Genomic DNA, 20,032 nt, shown 5'->3' with positions numbered 1-20,032 from the left:
AGAAGTCTAAACTGGGCATGATGGCACTCCTGTGATCCCAGCACTAGGGAGGCTGAGGCAGGAGGATTGTCCTGACTTTGAGACCAACCTGAGCTATAGTGGGAAGAAGATCAGAGGTCTATGGTCCAGTCCTAGCTCTGCTCAAGGTTCTGTTATTTGGGACCCAAATATGCTTTATATGTTCCAGAATCACTCTGGACAGTGTTTTTCTTTGTCCCTCTTGGAAACCATTCTCTCTTCCCCTCTGGGGCCCATCCTTCCTCTTTTTCTTCCCCCTCCGCCCCCCTTTTTTTTTTTTTGTACTGGGAATCAAACTCAGGACCTGGCGTTTGCCAGACAGGCATTTGTGCCGCTGAGTTACATCCCCAGACTTTCCTTTTCTTTTTTGAGACAGGGTCTCGCTATGCACTTCAGGCTAGCTTTGAACTCACTGTGTAGCCCAAACAGGCCTTGAACTGGAAGAGATCCTCCTGCCTCAGCCTCCCAAGTGCTGAGATTACAGGCATGTGCCACCACGCCCAGCTGCTCTTTTTCTTTTTCTCCTGTCTCCCTCAAAAAGCTGTCTCTAGCTGATACCACACTTAGTAAAAATCAGAAGGTGCATCCCTCCTCCTGGCTGACCTAGTCTTACACTGGTCTGCAGGCTGGACTTTGCAGCCACTCGTCCTTCAGCTGTGTGCTTTTGCTCAGCGAACACTCTGCACAATGCCACATAGCCACCCTATCGTCCCTGCTCGTGAGGCCCAGGATCAGGTCCTCAGAAATGTCGTCCTTCTAAGATTCTCCTCTGTGACCCACAGTCTGTTTCAGCAACCTCGAACCCAGCCCTCTAAGACTGCAGCTTTCTCTGCCTGGCACACCCCAAAGACGCAGAGCTCCTTTCCAGGATTCTCAGCCCCCAACCGTTCAGTCACCCTGCGCATCCAGATTTATTAAACATGGTTTATTTCTTTGGGAGAGGGGATTGGGAAGAAATTGACAGACCAATAAATACGCATGGGGGAGGGGGCAGGAGGCTGCAGACCGAGGTAGTTTCTGTAGAGAAGGTGAGGGCCCCAGGCGGGGAAGGCACATGAGGTCGTTGGGAGCCTGAGCTGCAGTGAGTGGGGGTGTGGTTGGTCTCTGGTTCTGCCAGGTCCACAGCTACTGGCCTGGTACGAGGTTCTAACGCCTTCAGCCTCGACACCCTGATCAGCAGTTGACCAGATGGCTGGTACACGGCCGCATCGAAGGATACAAAGACCAGGCTCCGCCAGGAACTCGGATTGGTTGCTTCCCTACGGGGACAACGGGCTATCCCGGGCCGACAGTGCCCAGCAGCTGTCGTGGGCCGCCGGCCAGGGGGCGGGTCCGAGCCACTCTCATTGGCTGTGCCAGGCCCCGCCCAGTGCCCGTGTTGGGCAGGCTGCCCCGGGCGCTAAAAAGACAGTGATGTGCAGCCTGGGGAAGTCGCAGCTCTCACCCCTCGGCCTGGTGGCTTACAGAGCCGGCGCTCAGCAGCTGGGACCGGCTGACACCCTCACCTCAGCCAAACCAGTTCAATGTTTAGGGAGTGGGTGGGACTAAGAAATGAAACGGAAGCCGGGCAGAGCTGCCTGGATTCCTGAAGGGGAGATGCCTAGCAACCGGCAGCAGCCTCGATTGGCTGCTTTAAATGTACAGCGCAGTCAAGATAATTACCTATCAGTAACTGGGCATGGGAGAGTGACAAAGCGTAGTAGCTGTGATTGACAGCCCGTCGTGGAGGGGGCGGAGCTTAGCCTCTGGCCAGGTGGCAGTCAGAGGTCGCTACTGCTGGGGGTGGCCTGAGGGACCTCGGCAGTGCCTGGGGCCAACGGGCCTAGTCTGGGGAAACCCGGGGGAGGGTAGAGCCCGATGCTGGGCGTCAGGGCTTGCAGGTGGGCCAGGGCCCGGGATCCGTTGAAAGCCACGTCACAGCCGGACTGGGCCAGGAGCCAGCTCTCCACTTCCGACTGCAGCCACCGGGAGGTCTCTGCTGGGTAGAGGCAGGTGTGAGGCCGGCCGGGGGCAGGGCGCAGCGGGCCGGGCTGGGTAGAAACCCAGGGGTTCAGCGAACAGGGCCTGGGCTTGCATCTGGGACCCTAGTGTTTGGGGAACTGTGGGGTTCCGGTCAGGAAGGGGGCCACCTGAGGCTCAGAGGGAGGGATAAGGTCTCTTGGGGAGAGTATGGGCTCTCGAATGACAAGCAATGCGGGGAGAGGGGCCGGCGACCCACGACCCTCCGAGAGGCCAAGGGCGCACAGGGCCCAAGCCGGATGGGGTTCACAGTGGGAGACTGGCACGGCCCCAGAGGGAGCGGGAAGGGGCGTGGCCGGAGGTGGGCGCGGCCTTTGGGCTGGTCCTGGACTTGGGCAGGGGCAGGGCACAACTTTAGAGTGGGCGTGGTCCGGGGCGGGGCTGGCGCACCTTCGGGCGAGCTTTGCACGCCGCCTGGGCGTTGGGCCAGAAAGCTGTGCGCCAGCAGCGCCTCCTTGGCGTGCTCGTCCTGCGCGCGGAGGGCCAGTGCGCTGAGCAGCTCCGAGTTATTGGACGTACTGCGGAAGTACAGCATGTGTGCCAGCTCCAGCGCCTGCGCGCTGCGCCGCTGCCCGAACATCTGCGGGGACAGCCCGGGAGGGGTGGGGGGCGCGGGTGAGTCCGACGGGTCCCCACCCCACCCAGACCTCTTCAGCTAGGGTCCAGACCTCTTCAGCTCGGGTTCTGCTGGGGTGCAGAACTGTGATTTTCAAGCATGGTCCCTCGCCCGGGATCTCCCGGCTCCCGGCCCCCACCCGACGCCTGGCGGGTGGGACAATCCCCGGGATTTTTGTTCTATTTTTGCAATACTAGGGATTAAACTCAAGGCCTGGCACATGCTAGGCATGCTTTCAACCACTGAGCTGCACCCCAGCCCACTGAACTTTATTTTGAAACAGAATCTCACTAAGTGGTTAAATTCCTCAGGCTGGGTTGAAACTTGCAATTCTCCTGCCTCAGCCTCCGGTGTACCTGGGAGGACAGGTGCGCACCACCATGCCCAGCTTGAAGACTAGTTTTTACCAATTGCAGCGCTGGTTTGCTCTTCTGGGCTATATTTAAGTGGGTTTTCTGAACAATTTCCAAACAATAAGAATTTTAGCCTTGGAAGCTCGTGTTACAATAAGAAGCCCTAGTCTAAGAGGGACATTTACATCCCTATATCCAGGTTCGTGCTCAGATTCATTCAGAAGGACCCAGGGGAGGAGGGACTGGGTGCAGAGGAAATCGGATTGACTAACTGTGGAAGCCGGATGCCAGGTACCCAAGAGTTCATCGCACTATTTCTGCAGTTGGGTGAACTTTTAAATGCTGATATCTTGTGCTCTGAGTAACTAATTTAAAAAGATGACAATACAAAACGTATTAACTATTGTTACCCTCCTATTATCTTGTTTTGAAATTTTGGGGGGTTTTTTCTCTTTAAAAAAAATAAATAAGGGCTGGAGGTATAGCTAAGCAGCACAGGCGCCTGCCTGGCAAATGCAAGGTCCTGAGTTCCATCCCCAGTACCAAAAACAAATTAATTAATTAATGAATTTAATTGAATTAAATATTGGGGAGAGGAGGCCTGGGGCTCAGGTGTCCATCAGCCACTCTTCCCCCTCCCTTGGACCCTCGCCTGCACCCCTTCCCCCATACTTGGAGTACCTTGGGAGGGGAATTGCGAGCCCACCCCTGACCTCTGCTCCAGCAGCTGGCAACAAGACACCCCCAGCTGCCAGCCCTGAGCTAAGACCAAGGCTGGCGTGGTGAGAGTGATGCTAGCAGGGCTCAGGAAGTCAGCCCCGGAGGACGGGGCACCTGGACATCCGCGACAGGGCAGGCCCCCCAGTCGGGCGGCCTTGGGGCATGACACATCTCCCAGCAAGGCCGGAGATGACCCCACAAATCACTGAGACGCCGCACAGTACCAACCACAGGGACACGGCTGTGCGCAGAAGCACCATCCCCTGCCAGCCCAGCACCTCCAGCCTGCGTCCCTACATTGGAACCCCTCGCCCTCTCCACGGTGAGCGGGGGCGCAGGAGCACAGCCTTAGGGCCCGTCGGGGAGGAAAAACACTTTAGCTTCTGTGTCCGAGGCTGCCGCGCCATGGAGCTAGATTCTCCTGGATGAAAGCAGTGTATCAGCCGCTCATGGCACACAGATGGAGCCAACGGTCACCCTTTTATAAGCGGTGCCCACCTGCCACCGGGGCGGTCCCAGCTCTCACCCCTGCCACACCGCCAGCATATCCCCAGTCCCCGGGGTCCTGCCTGGGCTGCACATGGGGCGGGCTGGGTGGCCCATTCCCACGAGGTTCCAGGGCCACCCCGCCCCTCCTCTGCTCACAGCCCGCCCTGGGCACCAGAGGCACTCCCCTCCACACCCGCTACCCTGCGTAAGCCCCGTCGCGGAGCGCAGCCTCCTCGCCCGGAACGCGCCAAGTCCCCCAGCTGCACTTGGAGAACAGTCACTGCCCCCGCTGTGCGCCTCTCCCCGCAGATGGACACGTGTCCTTGCGCTCCTTGTCCACAGCGGGACAACTGCGTCCCCGCTGCAACCTCCACTGTGTGTGACCCTCTCTCTCTGCAGGAGAGTGTGCGGGGGAGGGGCAGGGTGGCTCTGTGTGTGGGGGACCCAGCGGAGGCCAGACCACCCACACATGGGGAACCCCGACCGGAAGGAACAGGTGTGGGCGATGCGGGGCTCTCCCCGCCCTGCTCCAGGTGGCACGGCGCCCCCCACCGTGCACTGAGACCGCGCAGAACTGGACAGTGGAAACCACGGGTGCCGGGGAGCTCCCCGCGGGGAGCACGCGTCAGAAGCTCTGAGGGCTGCAGCCCAGCCAGGGCATGGGGAAAGCTCACAAAGCCACTCAGTTCCCTGTATGTGTGTGTGTGTGCGCATGCATCTAGGGTCCTGGGGATTGAATCCAAGGCCTTCACCCTGAGCTACATCCCTGGCCCTTCTTTTATTTTTATTTTGAGATAAGGTCTTGCTAGGTGGCTAATCTGCCCAGGCTGGACTCAAGTTTGCAGTCCTCCTGCCTCAGCCTCCCAGAGTGCTGGGATGATAGGCGTGCGCTGCCACATCCAGCCACAGTGGGTTTTATTTATTTATTTTTTATTGATTGATTGATTGATTGATTTTTTGTCTTTTTGAGGCAGGGTCTGGCTATGCAGTTCAGGCTGGCCTTGAGCTCACTTTGTATCTCAGGCTGGTCTCGAACTCACAAAGATCCTCCTGCCTCAGCCTCCAGAGTGCTGGGATTACAGGCGTGGGCCACCATGCCCAGCTACAGTGGGTTTTAAACAGGGCTCATCAGCCTCAAAGGCTCTGGAGCTCCCCCAGGGTCACTGAGGGATGGAGCAGATGGGCAACTCTGGGCTGGGGCTCAGCGTCCCCTCCCCAGCATGCTGGGTACTCCTTGCTGGCCCCTCGCCTATTCTCTCCCCACCACCCTCTGTTCTCCGTGGACACTGTGGTCCCTCCTGGCTCCCTGTCCCCCTGAGGACAAAGCCTGGGGCCATCTGGACCTCACCCTCCCGCTGCACCCCTTTCTTGCCTTGGCGCTGGTCCTGAGCAGGAAGTGCCCCCCTCGACTTCCTGCTGGCCTGCGAAGCCTGGCCATTATCTGCGGGATTTATGACCCGCCCTCCCCAGTGCCTGTCGCCTGTCAGGAGGGCTCCAAACAGCTTGGAAACCAATGAGCCAGCAAGTGACCAATGGGGTACGGCAGCAGCCTCAGGCGCTCCTCACTCCTGGGGCCGGTGCCAAGCCCGCGAGAGTCAGCGCGCAGCAGCCCCGCCGGGCCAGTTCAGCCTCAAGACAGCAGTGCTACACTGCTGGCACCCCTCACCCCTCCATGAATCCTGAGACGGTGAACAACCTGAGCAACCGTACCAGGCGAGCCTCCACTCACGTGGAGTGGAGTCAGGAAGGGCGCCTGGTAAAAAACGATTCCCTGGATGCCAGTCCCAAAGTTTTCCAATCTAGTTCATTTGGGCTGGAGCCCAGGAGGTGCATTTATAAACCTTGATAATGACGCCCGGCTGGGATGGAAACTCGGGAAACAAATAGTCCAATCAGCAATAATAATCATCATCCTAATAGCTAACACTCAGATGATGCTTCTGAGACTGCGCCAGGCCCTGCTCTCAGTCCTGGGTGCAGATCAACGCCTCTAATCCCCCCCCCTCCGCTACCCTTCGAGTTAGGTCCTTTCACCCCCACTGCAGAAAGCTGAAGCAACTTAGATCGCACAGCTCAGCCAGGAGTGGTGGCACACACCCGTAACCCCAGCACTCAGGAGGCTGAGGCAGGAGCATCCCCGCAAGTTCGAGGCCAGCCAGGGCTACAGAGGGAAACCCTGTCTCAAAAAATCAAAAGAATAGATCACACGGCTCCAAGATGTTAGTCAGATTTAAATCCAGGGCTGCAGGGATCACACACCTCCCTCTCTGTGCATGAAACACTCCCCAAAGCAGCTACTCTTGGAGGAGCTGTGAGCCCCGAGGGGCACTGGGACAGTACAAAGATGACACCCATACCTCTACCCCTCACAGCAACCCACCCTCCATGGCAGGTCTCACTGTTATTCCCATTTTCCAGGTGAGGAAACTGAGGCACAGAGCCATTAAGAAACCTGCTGATGGTGTGGTGGACACATAAGATAGGGAGGAAAGGCAGGAAGGCAGCAAGAATAATGCATGAAATGAAATACAAGTGGCAGGATGTAGTAGCATACCCTGTAATCCCAGCACTCTGGGAGGCTGAGGCAGGAGGATCACAAGTTCAAGCCTAGCCTGGGCAATTTAGTGACTTAGTGAGACCTAGCCTCAAAATAACTAATAAAAAGGGCTCGATATGTTGCTCAGGGGAAAGGCCCCGGGTTCCACTCCCAGCACCACCAAAACATTAATGATAATAATAATAACCTAAAGGAATATTAATAAAAGCAGGTGCCTCCCAACTGCCACCTGCCCCGGAGCCCAGGCCATGGGCAGGTGGTTACCTTGGAGGCCCGCAGGCCCATGAAGATGGCGAAGAGCAGCAGCAGCAGGGACGTGGCCACCTTGAGGTCAGACAGCACCACCATGCCCACGTTGACGAAGAACACCAGGCCGGACACCGCCAGCGTGAGGTTGAGCGCGGCGCGCTGCAGCGTGGGTGTGCGCACCTTGAGCTCGGGCAGCAGCTGCTCCAGGCCCTCCAGCGGCGTGTCCTTGAAGCTCTTCAGCACCAGGTGGCCCCGCTTGGTCCGTGCCGCCAGCACCACCCGCTTGAAGTACCTCCTGCCGGGGGCAAGGGGACAGGGCTGGGGTGGCCTGCGAGGGGCCTGCGCCAGGTTCCACGGCCACACGTGTGTCTCAGGGCGACTTCTCAGGCCCCCATTACTGGACACGGCTGTTTACCAGCACGGGCCCTGCCCTCTCTCCTCCTCCGGGAGGAGAGGCAGCATCGGGCGACTCTGTTTTTCCCCCATCCCAACAGCCCCCCAGCCTCCACACTGACCTGCCGGTCCCCTCGCCACTCTAACCTGCCTCCCTCTTGCTGCAGCTGGGGAACGAGGGCGCCCTCACCTCTCTGCAGGGAGCTTCTTGGTGAAGAAGCCACGCTTGGAGCCCACGCTGGACATACGAGGCATCTGGCCCACTCGCTGGCCCAGGGCCCAGAACTGCATGTAGATATACTGATCCAGATTGACTGTCACCTGCCGAGGGGAATGAAGAAAGCAGAGGCAGCGGAACACAAGCTGAGGTGACGGGAGCATGGGGCACTGTATCCATCAGTGGACTGACCCACTTAAAAGTGCGTGGCTGAAGTGGTGTGAGGAGTTAGGCGGTGGGGTCTGGATCGGAAGTGGGTCACTGGGGGTGTACTTCTTCCCTGGCTCCTCTCTGCTCTCTCCACATCCTGGCTTCCTGAGCAGCCCCCTCCGCCGGGCCCTCCTGCTGTGTTCTTCCTGCCTTTGAGCCTACTGTAGACTATACCCTCTGAAACCATGAACCAAAATAACCCTCTCTTCCTACAACTTGCAGGTGTCAGGTATTGTAACCCAGTGCTGGGAAAGTGACTAACACACTGTATCTCCTGCTCTCTAAAATGCCACCGACTTTAAAATACCCTACTTGTTGGGCATGGTGGTGTACGCGTATAATCCCAGCACTCAGGAGGCTGATGCAGGAGGAGCTCAAGCCCAGCCTGAGCTACATAGTAAGTTCACAGCCAGCCTGAGCTATATAGAGAGATCCTGTCTCAAAAAAAAAAAGAAATCTTTTATGAAGCAACTACAAAATACATTGCCAATTAGATGAGGCCTCACCATCACTTTTAAATCAGGTCCCAGGTTCAGAGATAACTGAGCCGGGCATGATGGTGAACACCTATAATCCTAGCACTCTGGAAGGCTGAGGGAGGAGGATCAGGAGTTCAAACCCAGCTGAGGCAATTAAGTGACTGATTTAGTGAGCATCTGCCCCAAAATTAAAAATACAAAAAGAATTGGGGATGTGGCTCAGTGCAAAGGCCCTGGGTTCAATCCTCTGTGCCCCTCCTCACCAAAAAATTACTAAAATATGGAACTTAGGGAGATTTTAGTATTTTTATTATTTTGTTATCTTTATGAAGGGTTTTGTTTTGTTTTGTTTTTGAGACACTCTCACTCTCACTTGTTTTGTTTTTGAGACACTTCCATGCTAGTCTGGAACTCACTATGTACCCCAGGCTGGTCTCCAACTCTCAGTGATCCTCCTGCCTCGGCCTACCAAATTGTGAGATTATAGGTGTGCACCACCACAGCTAGCAAAGACGAAGTTTTGTATCATTTATTATTATAGTTTTCTGGAAAGTGGCAATAAAGTCTATAGTTCTAAGAAGATCTATATCAGCAGACGCTTTTTCTTTTTCTTTTCCTTTTTTTTCTTTCAGTTTTTTCCATATTAAGGATTCACCCAGGGCTTTCACACTGAGCTACATGCTTAGCCCTATTAAAATTTTTTTTATTTATTTGTTCGTTTGTTTTAACAACAGGTAAATCAGTAAGTAGCTAAATTCCCCAGGCTGGGTTCAAATTTGTGGTCCTCCTGCCTCAGCCTCCTGGTTTGATAATCTTTTGATACACGGCCCGGAAGTGACCGAGAGGAAAGCCCTCTTCTTGAATTCTATTGTGCCCCGGACCCATGTATTTAGGACACACCTCAGGAGCTCAGCTTGCCCCGGAAGCCAGGTACCTGGACCTCATCCTGAGGGTGGTGGACCACCAGCGCGTAGGCCAGGGCATCCTCTGACAGTGGGGAGAAGTTGGCCTGGGCCAGTAGCGGTTCCAGGGCCCGCAGCACCTCCTGCTCGTTGATCAGACGCTGGGGTTCCGTGAGTGAGGGCTGGTCGAGGGTCTCCCTGTCAGGGTTGATGGGGTCATACAGCGCCTGCGGAGAGACGGGGCGCGGTCACAGCGCGCGCACTGTGTGCTTTCCCGAGCGCCCTGACGCAGTTGCGCAGCGAGGGCTCCGCCCCCTCCTCCTAGGACACAGCTGCCCAGCCGGAAGGCAAATCTGGCCAGGCAGAGGACTCCGGGCTCCTCCACGGGTGGAAGCAAAAGTGCCATTGCTCCCTCCGAGCTCTGCTCTTGCCTGTTCTGCCAGTTTAGAACCCTCAGGCCCACTAAATTACAAATGTTGTTAAAGCCGCTTATGGCTGCACACACCTGCAGTCCTGGCATTTGGGAAGCTGAGGCAGGATGGCCGCCACAAGTTCAAAGCCAGCCTGGTATACATAGTGAGTTCAAGGCCAGCTGGAACCACATAGCAAGACCCTGTCTCAAACAAAAAATTAAAAACCTTGTTTTAATTTTCCACATCTTAGGATGTTTGGACACTTAAACCTTTCAGAGCAGGGTACAGTGGTCCATGCCTATAATCCCTGCTATTCAGGATGCTGAGGCAGGAGAATCACAAGTTCTAGGCCAGTCAGCACAACCTAGCCAGACTCTGTATCAAAATAAAATTTAAAAAGGAACAGTGCCTTAGCATAGTGGCACAGTACACCTGGGTCTAAGCCCAGTACCACAATAAGTAAATAAACCCTTCAGACTGTTGAGAGACTCCCTCTTCCTGACCCAGCCTAAGCCTGTCTTGGCTATGCAAACAGACCAACCCATCTTGTTATTGTTTTTCTTTTGTTTTGTGGGTTTTTGAGACAGAGTCTCACTGTGTATTCCAGGCTGGATCTGAAATTACTATGTAGCTCAGGTTGGCCTTAAACTCACAGAGATTCTCCTGCCTCAGCCTCCTGAGTTCTGGGATTACAGGCACGTGCCACAGCACCAAGCTACACCAAATTCTTATGTTTAATGATCTCTTTGACAGTTCCAGGTGGTGGTCTAATGAGATCTGTATCTAAACAGGGCCAGAGAGACTTTCACTCCCTCTGTCTCTCTGTCTCTCTGTCTGTCTCTCTGTCTGTCTCTGTCTCTCTGTCTCTGTCTGTCTGTCTGTCTCTCTCTCTCTTAATACCCAGGGCCTTCCCACTGAGCTACATCCTCATCCCCTTTTAAAATCTTTCTTTTTTTTTTTTTTTTAATCTTTTTGAGACAGGGTCTCGCTATGCAGTTCAGGCTGGCCTTGGGCTCACTTTGTAGCCCAGGCTGGTCTCAAACTCACAACGATCCTCCTGCCTCAGCCTCCTGAGTGCTAGGATTATTAAAATCTTTCTTGTGACAAGCTCTTGCTAAGTTTCTCTAGGCTGGGCTCAAACTTGTGATCCGCCTGCCTTAGCCTCCCAGAGTGCTGGGATCACAGGTCTGCACCACTGCACTGCGCACCTGAATGTCTCTGGGATCCACCTTACTCTCCAAAGCCATCTTCATCTCTCACCTAAACAACCACCTTGGAGGCCAGAAGTGTGGCTCAGCAGCACAGTACCTGCCTAGCAAGCACAAGGTTGTGAGTTCGATTCCCAGTACCAACAACAACAAAAAATCAGCCACCTTGGGAGCAGGAGGATCCACAGTTCAAGGCCAACCTAGACTACATAATGAGACCCTGCCAAAAACAAAACACAGCCAGGCTTGATGGCTCACGCCTGTAATCCCAGCACTCAGGAGGCTGAGGCAGGAGGATCGTTGTGAGTTTGAGGCCAGCCTGGGCTACAAAGTGAGCTCAAGGCCAGCCTGAACTGCATAGCAAGACCCTGTCTCAAAAAGACAAAAAGAAACCAAAAAACCCACAAGGTGTGGTGGTGCATGCCTGTGATACCAGCACTTGGAGGCTGAAGCAGGAGGATACAGCCAAGAGTTTGAGGCAGCCTGGGCTACATATCAACACACTATCTTTCAAAAACCAAAACAAGGGGCTGGGGATTTAGCTCAGCGGCACAGCGCCTGCCGGGCAAGCTCAAGGTCGTGAGTTCAATTCACGGTACTGGGAAAAAAAACAACAAAAAACCTAAACAAAACAAAATTTAAAAAGCACTTGATTATAAACCAACTCTGCACCCCACACCTCACACCCCACACCCTGATGGCTTCCCACTGCATCCTGAGTAAAATACCAAATCTTTCTCCAACCTTCAAGCCCTCTCACAAACCCACCCTCTCCCCCAACTGAAAAAACCCTGCTGAAGGAACAAAGAACGTGCACTTCTAGGTGCCTGGCAGGGCTTCTGGACTGAATGAGCCTCCAGATGACATGTACCTTCCCACAAGGCCAAAGGCTCAGGAGGTCATCCATCTCCAAACCAACCCCTCAACCCACACAGAGGGAACCCACCCTGCTGCCCCTCCCGCAAGCCAGGAATCCTGCCCACTCCGCCTCCGAGCAGACACCTGCCTGCCCTGCCACTTACCGCCTCCCTCCGCTGGCCCCTCCCAGTGTCCCCTTACCCTAGGCCCCCCGCAGTGGCCAGGAAGAGCTTGGCAGCGGTCAGGACAGTAACATGTGGACACTCCCAAAGCACAACGGTGCTACCATGGTGATCTTCATTGACAGACGTGGGAACCAAGGCACAGATAGGATCAGGAAGTAAAGCTGGAATTCCACGTCAGGACCCTTTCAGGCCTGGCATGTGTTGTAGCACACCCTTCTAATGCTAGCATTTAGGAGGCTGAGGCAGGAGGATCTCCAGGAGGCCTGGACTACATAGTGAGTTCAAGACCAGCCTGAATTACATAGTGAGACAGTGTATCAAGAAAACAAAACAAAAAAAAAAAAACCCAGAAAGACTCTTTCAAGGTCCCTGCTGCTCTGGGAACCAGGACCTGACTCCTGGAAGGCCCCCTGGGAGGCCACAATCTCCCTTGATGGCTGCACACCAGCCTCTCTGGCTTTATTCCTCCAACCACAGGGACTTGGCACACGCTGTGGCCGGCACTCTCCCTACCTGCTTCCCTTCACTGCAGACTCTCTCGCCTCCGACACTGCGGGTCCAAGTCCCTCTCAAAGTGTCTCTCTGCCCCGCAGGCTGAGGACGGCTGCGCAGGGTGTGTCCTGCACAAAGGGCCCCTTTTTTCTAATCTACACACAGAAGCCAAGGTCACTGTGTCCTGCATCCGCCCACCACCGTGTCCCGAGCCCTCCGTCTGCACCCAGCACCCAGGACTCAGCCTCAGGTCTCCCCGCCTCCGCACCGACCCCTGCGGGCAGGGGCAGCCTGCACTCCATCCTCAGCGTCCCTACCTGCCACCGGGCCCTCTCAGCAGCTGCTGAAAGACTGAAGGATGGAACTGGGTCCTCCTGGCAACTGTCACCCCCTTCCTTCTCCTCAAGCAGCCTCAGGGGCTCAGACACCACCTGCCGGGCGAGGACTGCCCAGGCTTCTGTGCCCAGGCCTGACAGCCCAGCTCGATCCCACCACACACTCCCCTGAGATGCCCCGGGCTCCCGATGCCACCCCAGGCCGGGTCCTGCTTCCACCCCAAACTTGCTCCTCCAGGACCTCAGACCCAGAGCCTGGGGTCCCCCAGCAAATCCTTCAATGTTCACACAACCAACCAAACTGCCACTAGGGGCATCCAGGATCAGCTGAGTGTGGCGGCGCACACCTGTAATCCCAGCACTTGGGAGGCTGAGGCAGGAGGATCGCTGTGAGTTCGAGGCCAGCCTGGGCTGTACAGTGAGTGCAAGGCTATCCTAGATGGCATAGCGAGGCTCTGTCTCAAAAACAAAACAAGACACGACCCAGGATCCAACCACTGCTGGCCCCTGGCTTGGGCACATAGGCTGTGTGCAGACACCAAGTCAGCTCGGTTCTCCTTGCACAGCGGTGCCTTCACTCAGGCCCTCTGTACCTGTCCTTCACCCAGACGGCTGAGGCCTGGCCCCTGGGCTCCGATCCCTGCTTACCAGCCTCCAAGCGCCCGCCAGAGGGCGCCTGTTCACATTTGCGGTAGCAAGGTTTTGCCGCTGTTCCCAGCTCACAGTCAAAAGTCCTCACTGCTCCACACAAGACACTGCAGGGTGTAGCCCCAGCTCCACTCCGCCCTCTCCTCTAGCACTCTCTCCATGGGGCAATAGAGCCCCTCAGACCTCCTTTCTCATCCTCCAAAACCGCACACACTCCTGCCTCAGGGCCTTTGCACCTACTGCTCCCTCAGATGCGTGCTCGGCTGGCTCCCCTCCATCAGGGCTCCGCTTAAATGTCACCTCCTCAGTCGGCCTCTCCGGACTACCTCATGCGAAACTGCACAACAGCCAGGCATGCTAGCACTTGCCTGTAATCCCAGCACTTGGGAGGCTGAGGCAGGAGGATTGCTGTGAGTTCAAGGCCAGCCTGGGCTACACAGTGAGTTCCAGGCCAGGGTCTATGTAGTGAGACCCTGTCTCAATAAATAAATAAATAAAATGTACAACACCCCTCCCTCACTTTCTCCTCTAAATTACAGTTGTCAATTTTTTTTAAAAAAGAAAATACATTATATATATATTTATTTATACCTTATCTAGAATACATATCCCATATAGAATGTAAATGTAAATGCCAGTGTGGTGGTCCATGCCTATAATCCCAGGATTTGGGAAGCTGAGGCAAAAGGATCACAAGTTTGAGGGCAGCCTGAATAATATAGCAATATCCCATCCCAAATATTTAAAAAAAGAAAAAACAAAACAAACCAAGGTTTTTAATACACACACATATAAATTTTGGGGGGTTGTATGTTCTATGCAACATTTGAAGACTGTATTTCATAAGACAGGCTTGCACTAAAATAGTTCTTCAGTTTTTATGAAATTCAAATTTAACTGGACAGAGTAGGTTGAAAAATATCTCCTAAAATTTCATGTCCCTCCCCCAAGGAAAAAACTGTTTACATTTTTTTTAAAAAATTCATATCCCCTTCTGAGTTCAGCAGTGCATGCCAATAATCCTAGCACTGGAGGAGGCTGAGGCAGGAGGGTCACAAGTTGAGCCCAGCCTGGACAATTTAGTGACTTCGAAAAACCCTGTCTCAAAAGAAAAATTTAAAAAGGTTAGGGATGTAGCTCAGTGCAAAGGCCAAGTTCAGTCTTTAGTGCCACAAACAAACAAAACTTCATCCCCTCAGAATCTCAAAATATAACCTCATTTGGAAATAGGTTCTTTGCAGGGGAATAAGGTAAGGATGAGATGAGCTCAAAATGGAGAAAGGCCTTATTTTAAGAGACAGAAAAGAGCCCACGCATGGTGGCGCACACCTCTAATCTCAGCACCCAGGAGGCTGAGGCAAGAGGATCTCAGGAACTTCAAGGTCAGCCTGGGCTACACAACCAGACATTGTCTCAAAACAAACAAACAAACAAAAAAAAAAAAAAAAAAAAAAAACAAGACAGAGACAGAGATCAAAGAAGAAGGGCAAGTGGAGCTGGCAGGGTGAGAATGAGGCCTCAACCAGTGATAGTGCCACCTGGGCCATGGCCACCACCAGCTGAGAGAGGACAGAATACTACAATCCTCCCTCCCAGCCAGCAGAAGAAGCCCACCCTGCCGACACCCAAGCTTCAGACTTCCCGCCTCCTAAACCAAGTCAGTCTCTACTGTTCTGAGCCCCTGGCCCAGGAAGTGAGTAGGGTCCCCGCCCTGCATCGGTTACCGGTTGACACGACCCCCTCCCCCACCAGGCTTCTCTCCTGTCTCCTGTGGGCCGGGTCGGGAGGCACACAGCTGTCAGCTTGTGCCTGAACCCTGGGGCCTGGGCCATTCAGGGCACACAGTGGGTGCCCAATAAATATTTATGCAGTGAATTCACTGGGTGAATACAGAGGAGAAAGCAGGATCAGAGAGAGGTCGCTGCCAAGGTTGCTGCCTGCTAGGGAACACGAAAGCTTTCCCTGTCACTTGAACCAGGACTGCTTCAGCAGACCTCGCCACGTCTGCCACCTCCACCAGCCCCAGCACCTGGCACACAAGCCCCTGCCTTAGCCAACTGGGTGTATTCAGCTACAATTCAGCCATATCCTCTCATCCTCTCTCCCTCTCTCTCTCTCTCTCTCTCTCTCTCTCCACACACACACACACAGGATCTTACTATGTAGCATAAGTTGGCCTTGAACTCACTATGTAGCTCACGCTGGCTTTAACTTGCAGTGATCCTCCTGCCTCAGCCTCCTGAGTGCTGGGGTTATAGCCATGCAATACCATGTCCAGTTTAAATATTTGGTCATTAAAGCTACTCAGAAAAAAAAAAATTTAAAAAAAAAAAAAAAAAAAAAGCTACTCAGTTTATAGTATCTACGCTATAGTAGCCAAGGTAAGACAACACTAATTCCTTTGATTGGTCCCTTTCAGTATCATCGAGGTCCTTCCAGTACTTTCTCAGCCTATGTCTCTCCTCTCACCTCTGGGCCCACATGTTCCAGGCATCTCTCTACCTGGCTGCCCAACGGGCAGCTCAAATTCCTAAATCCAACAGCTGGGCATGGAGGCACCCTCCTATAATCTCTGCACTAGGGAAGCTGAGGCAGGAGGATCACCTCAAGTTTGAGGCCAGCCTGGGCTACATAGTGAGTCTTTGTCTCAAAAAACAAAACCAAGACTGGGTATGGTGGCGCACACCTGTAATCCCAGCACCCGGAAGGCTGAGGAAGGAGGATCGTTGTGAGTTTGAGGCCAGCCTGGGCTACAAAGTGAGCTCAAGGCCAGGCTGAACTGCATAGCGAGACCTTGTCTCAGAAAGACAAAATAAAATAAAATAAAATAAAATAAAATAAAATAAAATAAAATAAAATAAAATACAAGAACAAAAAAAAAGAACAAACAACAAAAAGACGAAGCTGAGCTCTCACTGCTCCCTGCAGACCTGCCTCCCCCTGCATCTCCCCTCCGCATCTGTCAAGGGCAGCCGCATCCTTGGGAGGCTCCCGCTGGCCTTTCCCCTGCCGCCCCACCCATAGGGACTAATGATGCCTTCTCCCCCTCAGCCCTTGTCCCCATGGCCAGGCTATTACTCTCATCCTCTGGAGCTTCCATTATCTCTCGCTGGACAAGTATGCTAAGTTCTGTAATAGAGCTCTGGGCCTCCGACAGTCTGCTTCCTGCAGGGCAGCCAGAGGGCCCCTGTTAGCTCCTAGGGCGGCTGCATCTTCCCTCTGATCATGGCCCTCCTGTGGCACCCGGCTCGCTCGAGCTCAAAGCAAAGTCCTCACTGCGCCCAGGACCATTTGCCCCCATGGCAGCCCTCCTTTCCACCCACTCTCCCATCCGCCCTCTGCCTGGCACTCCCTCCCCCACCCAGCCACCAGCCTCAGTCCCTCTCTTCACTCAGGTCTCAAACTGCCGGTCACCTTCTCAGGGACCCCTTCCCTGACCACTCCAGCTAAAACAGGCCCCCACCAGGAGGTCTGTCATCCCAGCACTCGGGAGGCTGAGGCAGAAAGACTGCTGCAAGTTTGGGGCCAGCCTGGGCTCCAAAGTGAGTTCAAGGTCAGCCTGGACTACATAGTGAGACCTTGTCTCAGAAAACCAAAACAAAACTACCAGCCCGCCCGTCTCCTCCCGCTTTCTCTCACTGCTCTGCTTTGCTGTTCTTCATGGTGCTCCCCTCCCAGGCATCCTACACTATTCCCACTTCATCTCTGCCACCCCCATCTGGAATGTCGGCTCCATGAGGGGATGGCTGCCTCTGTCCTGTCCACTGCTGAGTCCCCAGGGACCCAAGAAGGTGCCAGTGACTATGTGCTGGAGAGAGGGATGGATGGATAGATGGATGGATGGAGGATGGATGCAGGATGGATGGATGGATGGATAGATGATAGATGGATGGAGGATGGATGGAGGATGGATGGATGGATGGAGGATAGATGGATGGAGGATGGATGGATGGAAGATGGATGGAGGATGGATGGATAGATGGATGGATGGATAGATGGAGGATGGGTGGATGGATGGAGGATGGATGGATGGAGGATAGATGGATAGAGGGTAGATGGACGGATGGAAGATAGATGGAGGATGGGTGGATGGATGGATGGATGGAAGATGGATGGAGGATGGATGGATGGATGGATGATGGATGGATAGATGGATGGATGATGGGTGGATGGATGGATCAATGGATCGATGAATGAATCGATGAATGGATCAATGGATGGATGATGGCTGGGCAAACAAGTGGGACAGGGCTGGAGGGGCGGACCTCACCTGCAGCCGGGCCAGGATATGGTGGTAGTGGAACAGGGTGCAGAAGTCCACGTGGGCCGAGAACTCCTCCAGAGCTGCCTTCTCTGCTGGACTGGAGTGGAATTCCTGTCACCTCAGGAAGCAAATTCTCTTTAGGCCTCTTTTCCCTCCCCATGGGAGGAATTCTTTTCTCCCCAGCCCAAATGCATGGTCAGAACTCAAGGCTTTTTAAAATTTGTTTTATTTGGGATTGAGGGGAGAGGCTTGAGCAATTTTACTAACCAAGAAACTGAGGCAGCCCAATACAAAACAGTTGGTCTGCCAGGCCTGGTGGTGTATTCCTCTAATCTCAGCACTTAGGAGGCTGAGGCAGGAGGATCACCATGAGTTCAAGGCCAGCCTGGGCTACACAGTGAGTTCAAGGCCAATCTGAACTATATAGTGTAACTCTGACTCAAACAAAATAAAACCTTAATAAAGGGTTTAAAGAGGTACATGTCCAAGTTCCAAGCTGGACACTAGTTCACCAACACTGGCACAATGTTTATGGTGTGTCAGGGACTATCTGCATGATATCATGATCCAGAGACTGCAAGGGGTTGATGGAATTATAACCTCCTTTTTTCAGAGAGGGAAACTGAGGCACAAGGAAGTCTCCTGAGGGCCACAGGTCTGTGGCCTGATTCCAGGTGTACACATTGAAACTCTTCACCATGTCGCCTACATTGGTGCCTCATTAAATATCTTCACTTCAAGGAGACTCACTTTCCTTCTAGCTGCAGAGGGTCTCATCCTTGGAGTTTGTGGAGAATATCTGTATCTATGTGAGTGTGTGTGTGTGTGTGTGTGTGTGTGTGTGTGTGAAATTTAGCACAAGATTTAGTACATACAGCAAGTATTCAATACGTAACTTTTAAGTGAGTGAATGACCATCCTCAGGATTGACAGGTACGAGGCTGGTGGGGTAACAGCTTAAACTGTGGCGGAGGACCAAGATCAGGGTACGGTGAATAAGTCACCCAAAGGCAAAAAAGGTAGGGGACACACAGTTTTAAGGTCAAGCAAGGCTGAGCCACTATGCTATGGCCTTGGGCAAGTCCTTTTCCTCCCGCATCTATAAACAGGGATGATAGTGGTACCTCCCTTAGTGGGTGGCTCTGGTTAGTAAATTCATGACAAACACTTGGCACAGTGCTACAGAGTAAAAGCTCAAATAGTGTGATAAGTTATGATCACAGTTTTGTGACTGTAGGTAACATTTTTATTTGGTGTAGAAATAGTAATATTGAGGGTGATGACTATGCCCATTTTACAGAGGGGTAAACCTCTGCCCCAGAGAGGCCGAGTGCCCGGAGAATCGAGTCCCCGGAAAATCGAGTCCCTGTGAATCGTTCCTACATCTGATCTCTGAGCTCCTGTCCCTGCATTCCATCTCATCACAACCACCTGGCCGATGTGGAGGTCTGGAACTACAACCCCCAGGAGGCTCCGAGACGGCCATCCATGTCATGTAGGGCCCTGCCGCCCCGAGGCCTGCCGGGAATTGTAGTCCCCAAGCTCTGCCAGAGACAGGCGGTACCTGTATCAAGAGGCGGAGCAGCTGCTCCTTGGAGAACGGAATGAAGCGCTCTCTGTACTGCTGGGCCCAGTCGCGGGGCTCCGTGGGGTTCCACATCTTGCGGTACACCCCCATCTTTTCCACCAGGGACGACAGCGCCCGGCGAGTCCCGAGGAGCGCTGACAACGGCGTGCATACTCGGACCCTGGACCCCCAGACCCCTCGGGTCACATGCAGCATGGCCAGACCCTTTCCCCGGAACCTAAACAGAGGGAAAGGAGCAGGGTCAAAAGTCATCCGGAGGAAACGCGCCTCTTGCGGCATCCTTCAGGACTATCCCTGCCCTAGGCGGGGCGCAGAACCTGGCCCGCCCGCCGCGTACCCGCTTTTGCCTATCCCCTCCCACACTGTTCCTGGGCCTGGATCCTAGCATGGGGTCAAAGGTCACGGTGTTCGGCAGATCCAGAGACCCTGTAGTGGTACAACTGGTTTCTGCGGGGTCTAGGCGGTGAGGTGAATCTTAGACGTATAGGAAATGCTCGGAAAGCTACATAGGGGATGCAGGGCCGCCCTCCCCCGGCCATGCAATCCCCTCACCCTTCCCTCACCTTAACCAACGCGCGACTGTCATTGAGCCTTCTGCGCATGTGCAGGAAGGTGTCCTGGGCTCCGAGGTTCGGCTTCAACCAGCAGTAAAACGCATGCGCAAGACCTGGGTCTTTCAGTGGAGTCCATTTCTTTCAACAACCTTTCTCAATTGCACATGCGTAGTATGCAGGTATTTTTATCCCCACAGCCGGCGACTTTTGTGGGGCGCATGCGCTATATAAGTGTCTCCTTGTGGAGGACTTCAAAGGGACAGGG

At 54.0% G+C, this 20,032-nt stretch overlaps 1 protein-coding gene and 1 long non-coding RNA gene across 2 annotated transcripts; one reads left to right on the top strand and one right to left on the bottom strand.

Annotated features, from left to right (window-relative positions):
• Window positions 1-928: 928 nt before the first annotated feature.
• On the bottom strand, window positions 929-19,946 carry Tmem143 (transmembrane protein 143). The gene is made up of 8 exons (XM_005412958.2): window positions 19,777-19,946; window positions 19,190-19,430; window positions 17,632-17,736; window positions 9,255-9,449; window positions 7,605-7,735; window positions 7,037-7,316; window positions 2,428-2,617; window positions 929-1,993 (listed from the first exon to the last, which is right to left on the bottom strand). The coding sequence occupies exons 1-8, from the start codon at window positions 19,797-19,799 to the stop codon at window positions 1,779-1,781; spliced, it is 1,380 nt and encodes a 459-aa protein (XP_005413015.1). The 5' UTR covers window positions 19,800-19,946; the 3' UTR covers window positions 929-1,778.
• Window positions 1,925-3,411, top strand: LOC106147445. The gene is made up of 2 exons (XR_001232350.1): window positions 1,925-2,010; window positions 3,206-3,411. It is a non-coding gene; the product is annotated as an uncharacterized LOC106147445 (long non-coding RNA).
• Window positions 19,947-20,032: the final 86 nt, after the last annotated feature.

The sequence above is a fragment of the Chinchilla lanigera genome, unplaced genomic scaffold, assembly GCF_000276665.1.
Source record: "Chinchilla lanigera isolate Chin_1 unplaced genomic scaffold, ChiLan1.0 scaffold00158, whole genome shotgun sequence".
Classification (NCBI taxonomy): Eukaryota; Metazoa; Chordata; class Mammalia; order Rodentia; family Chinchillidae; genus Chinchilla; species Chinchilla lanigera.
Note: the sequence above shows the minus strand (reverse complement) of the source record. Positions and strands in the feature narration are given on the sequence as shown.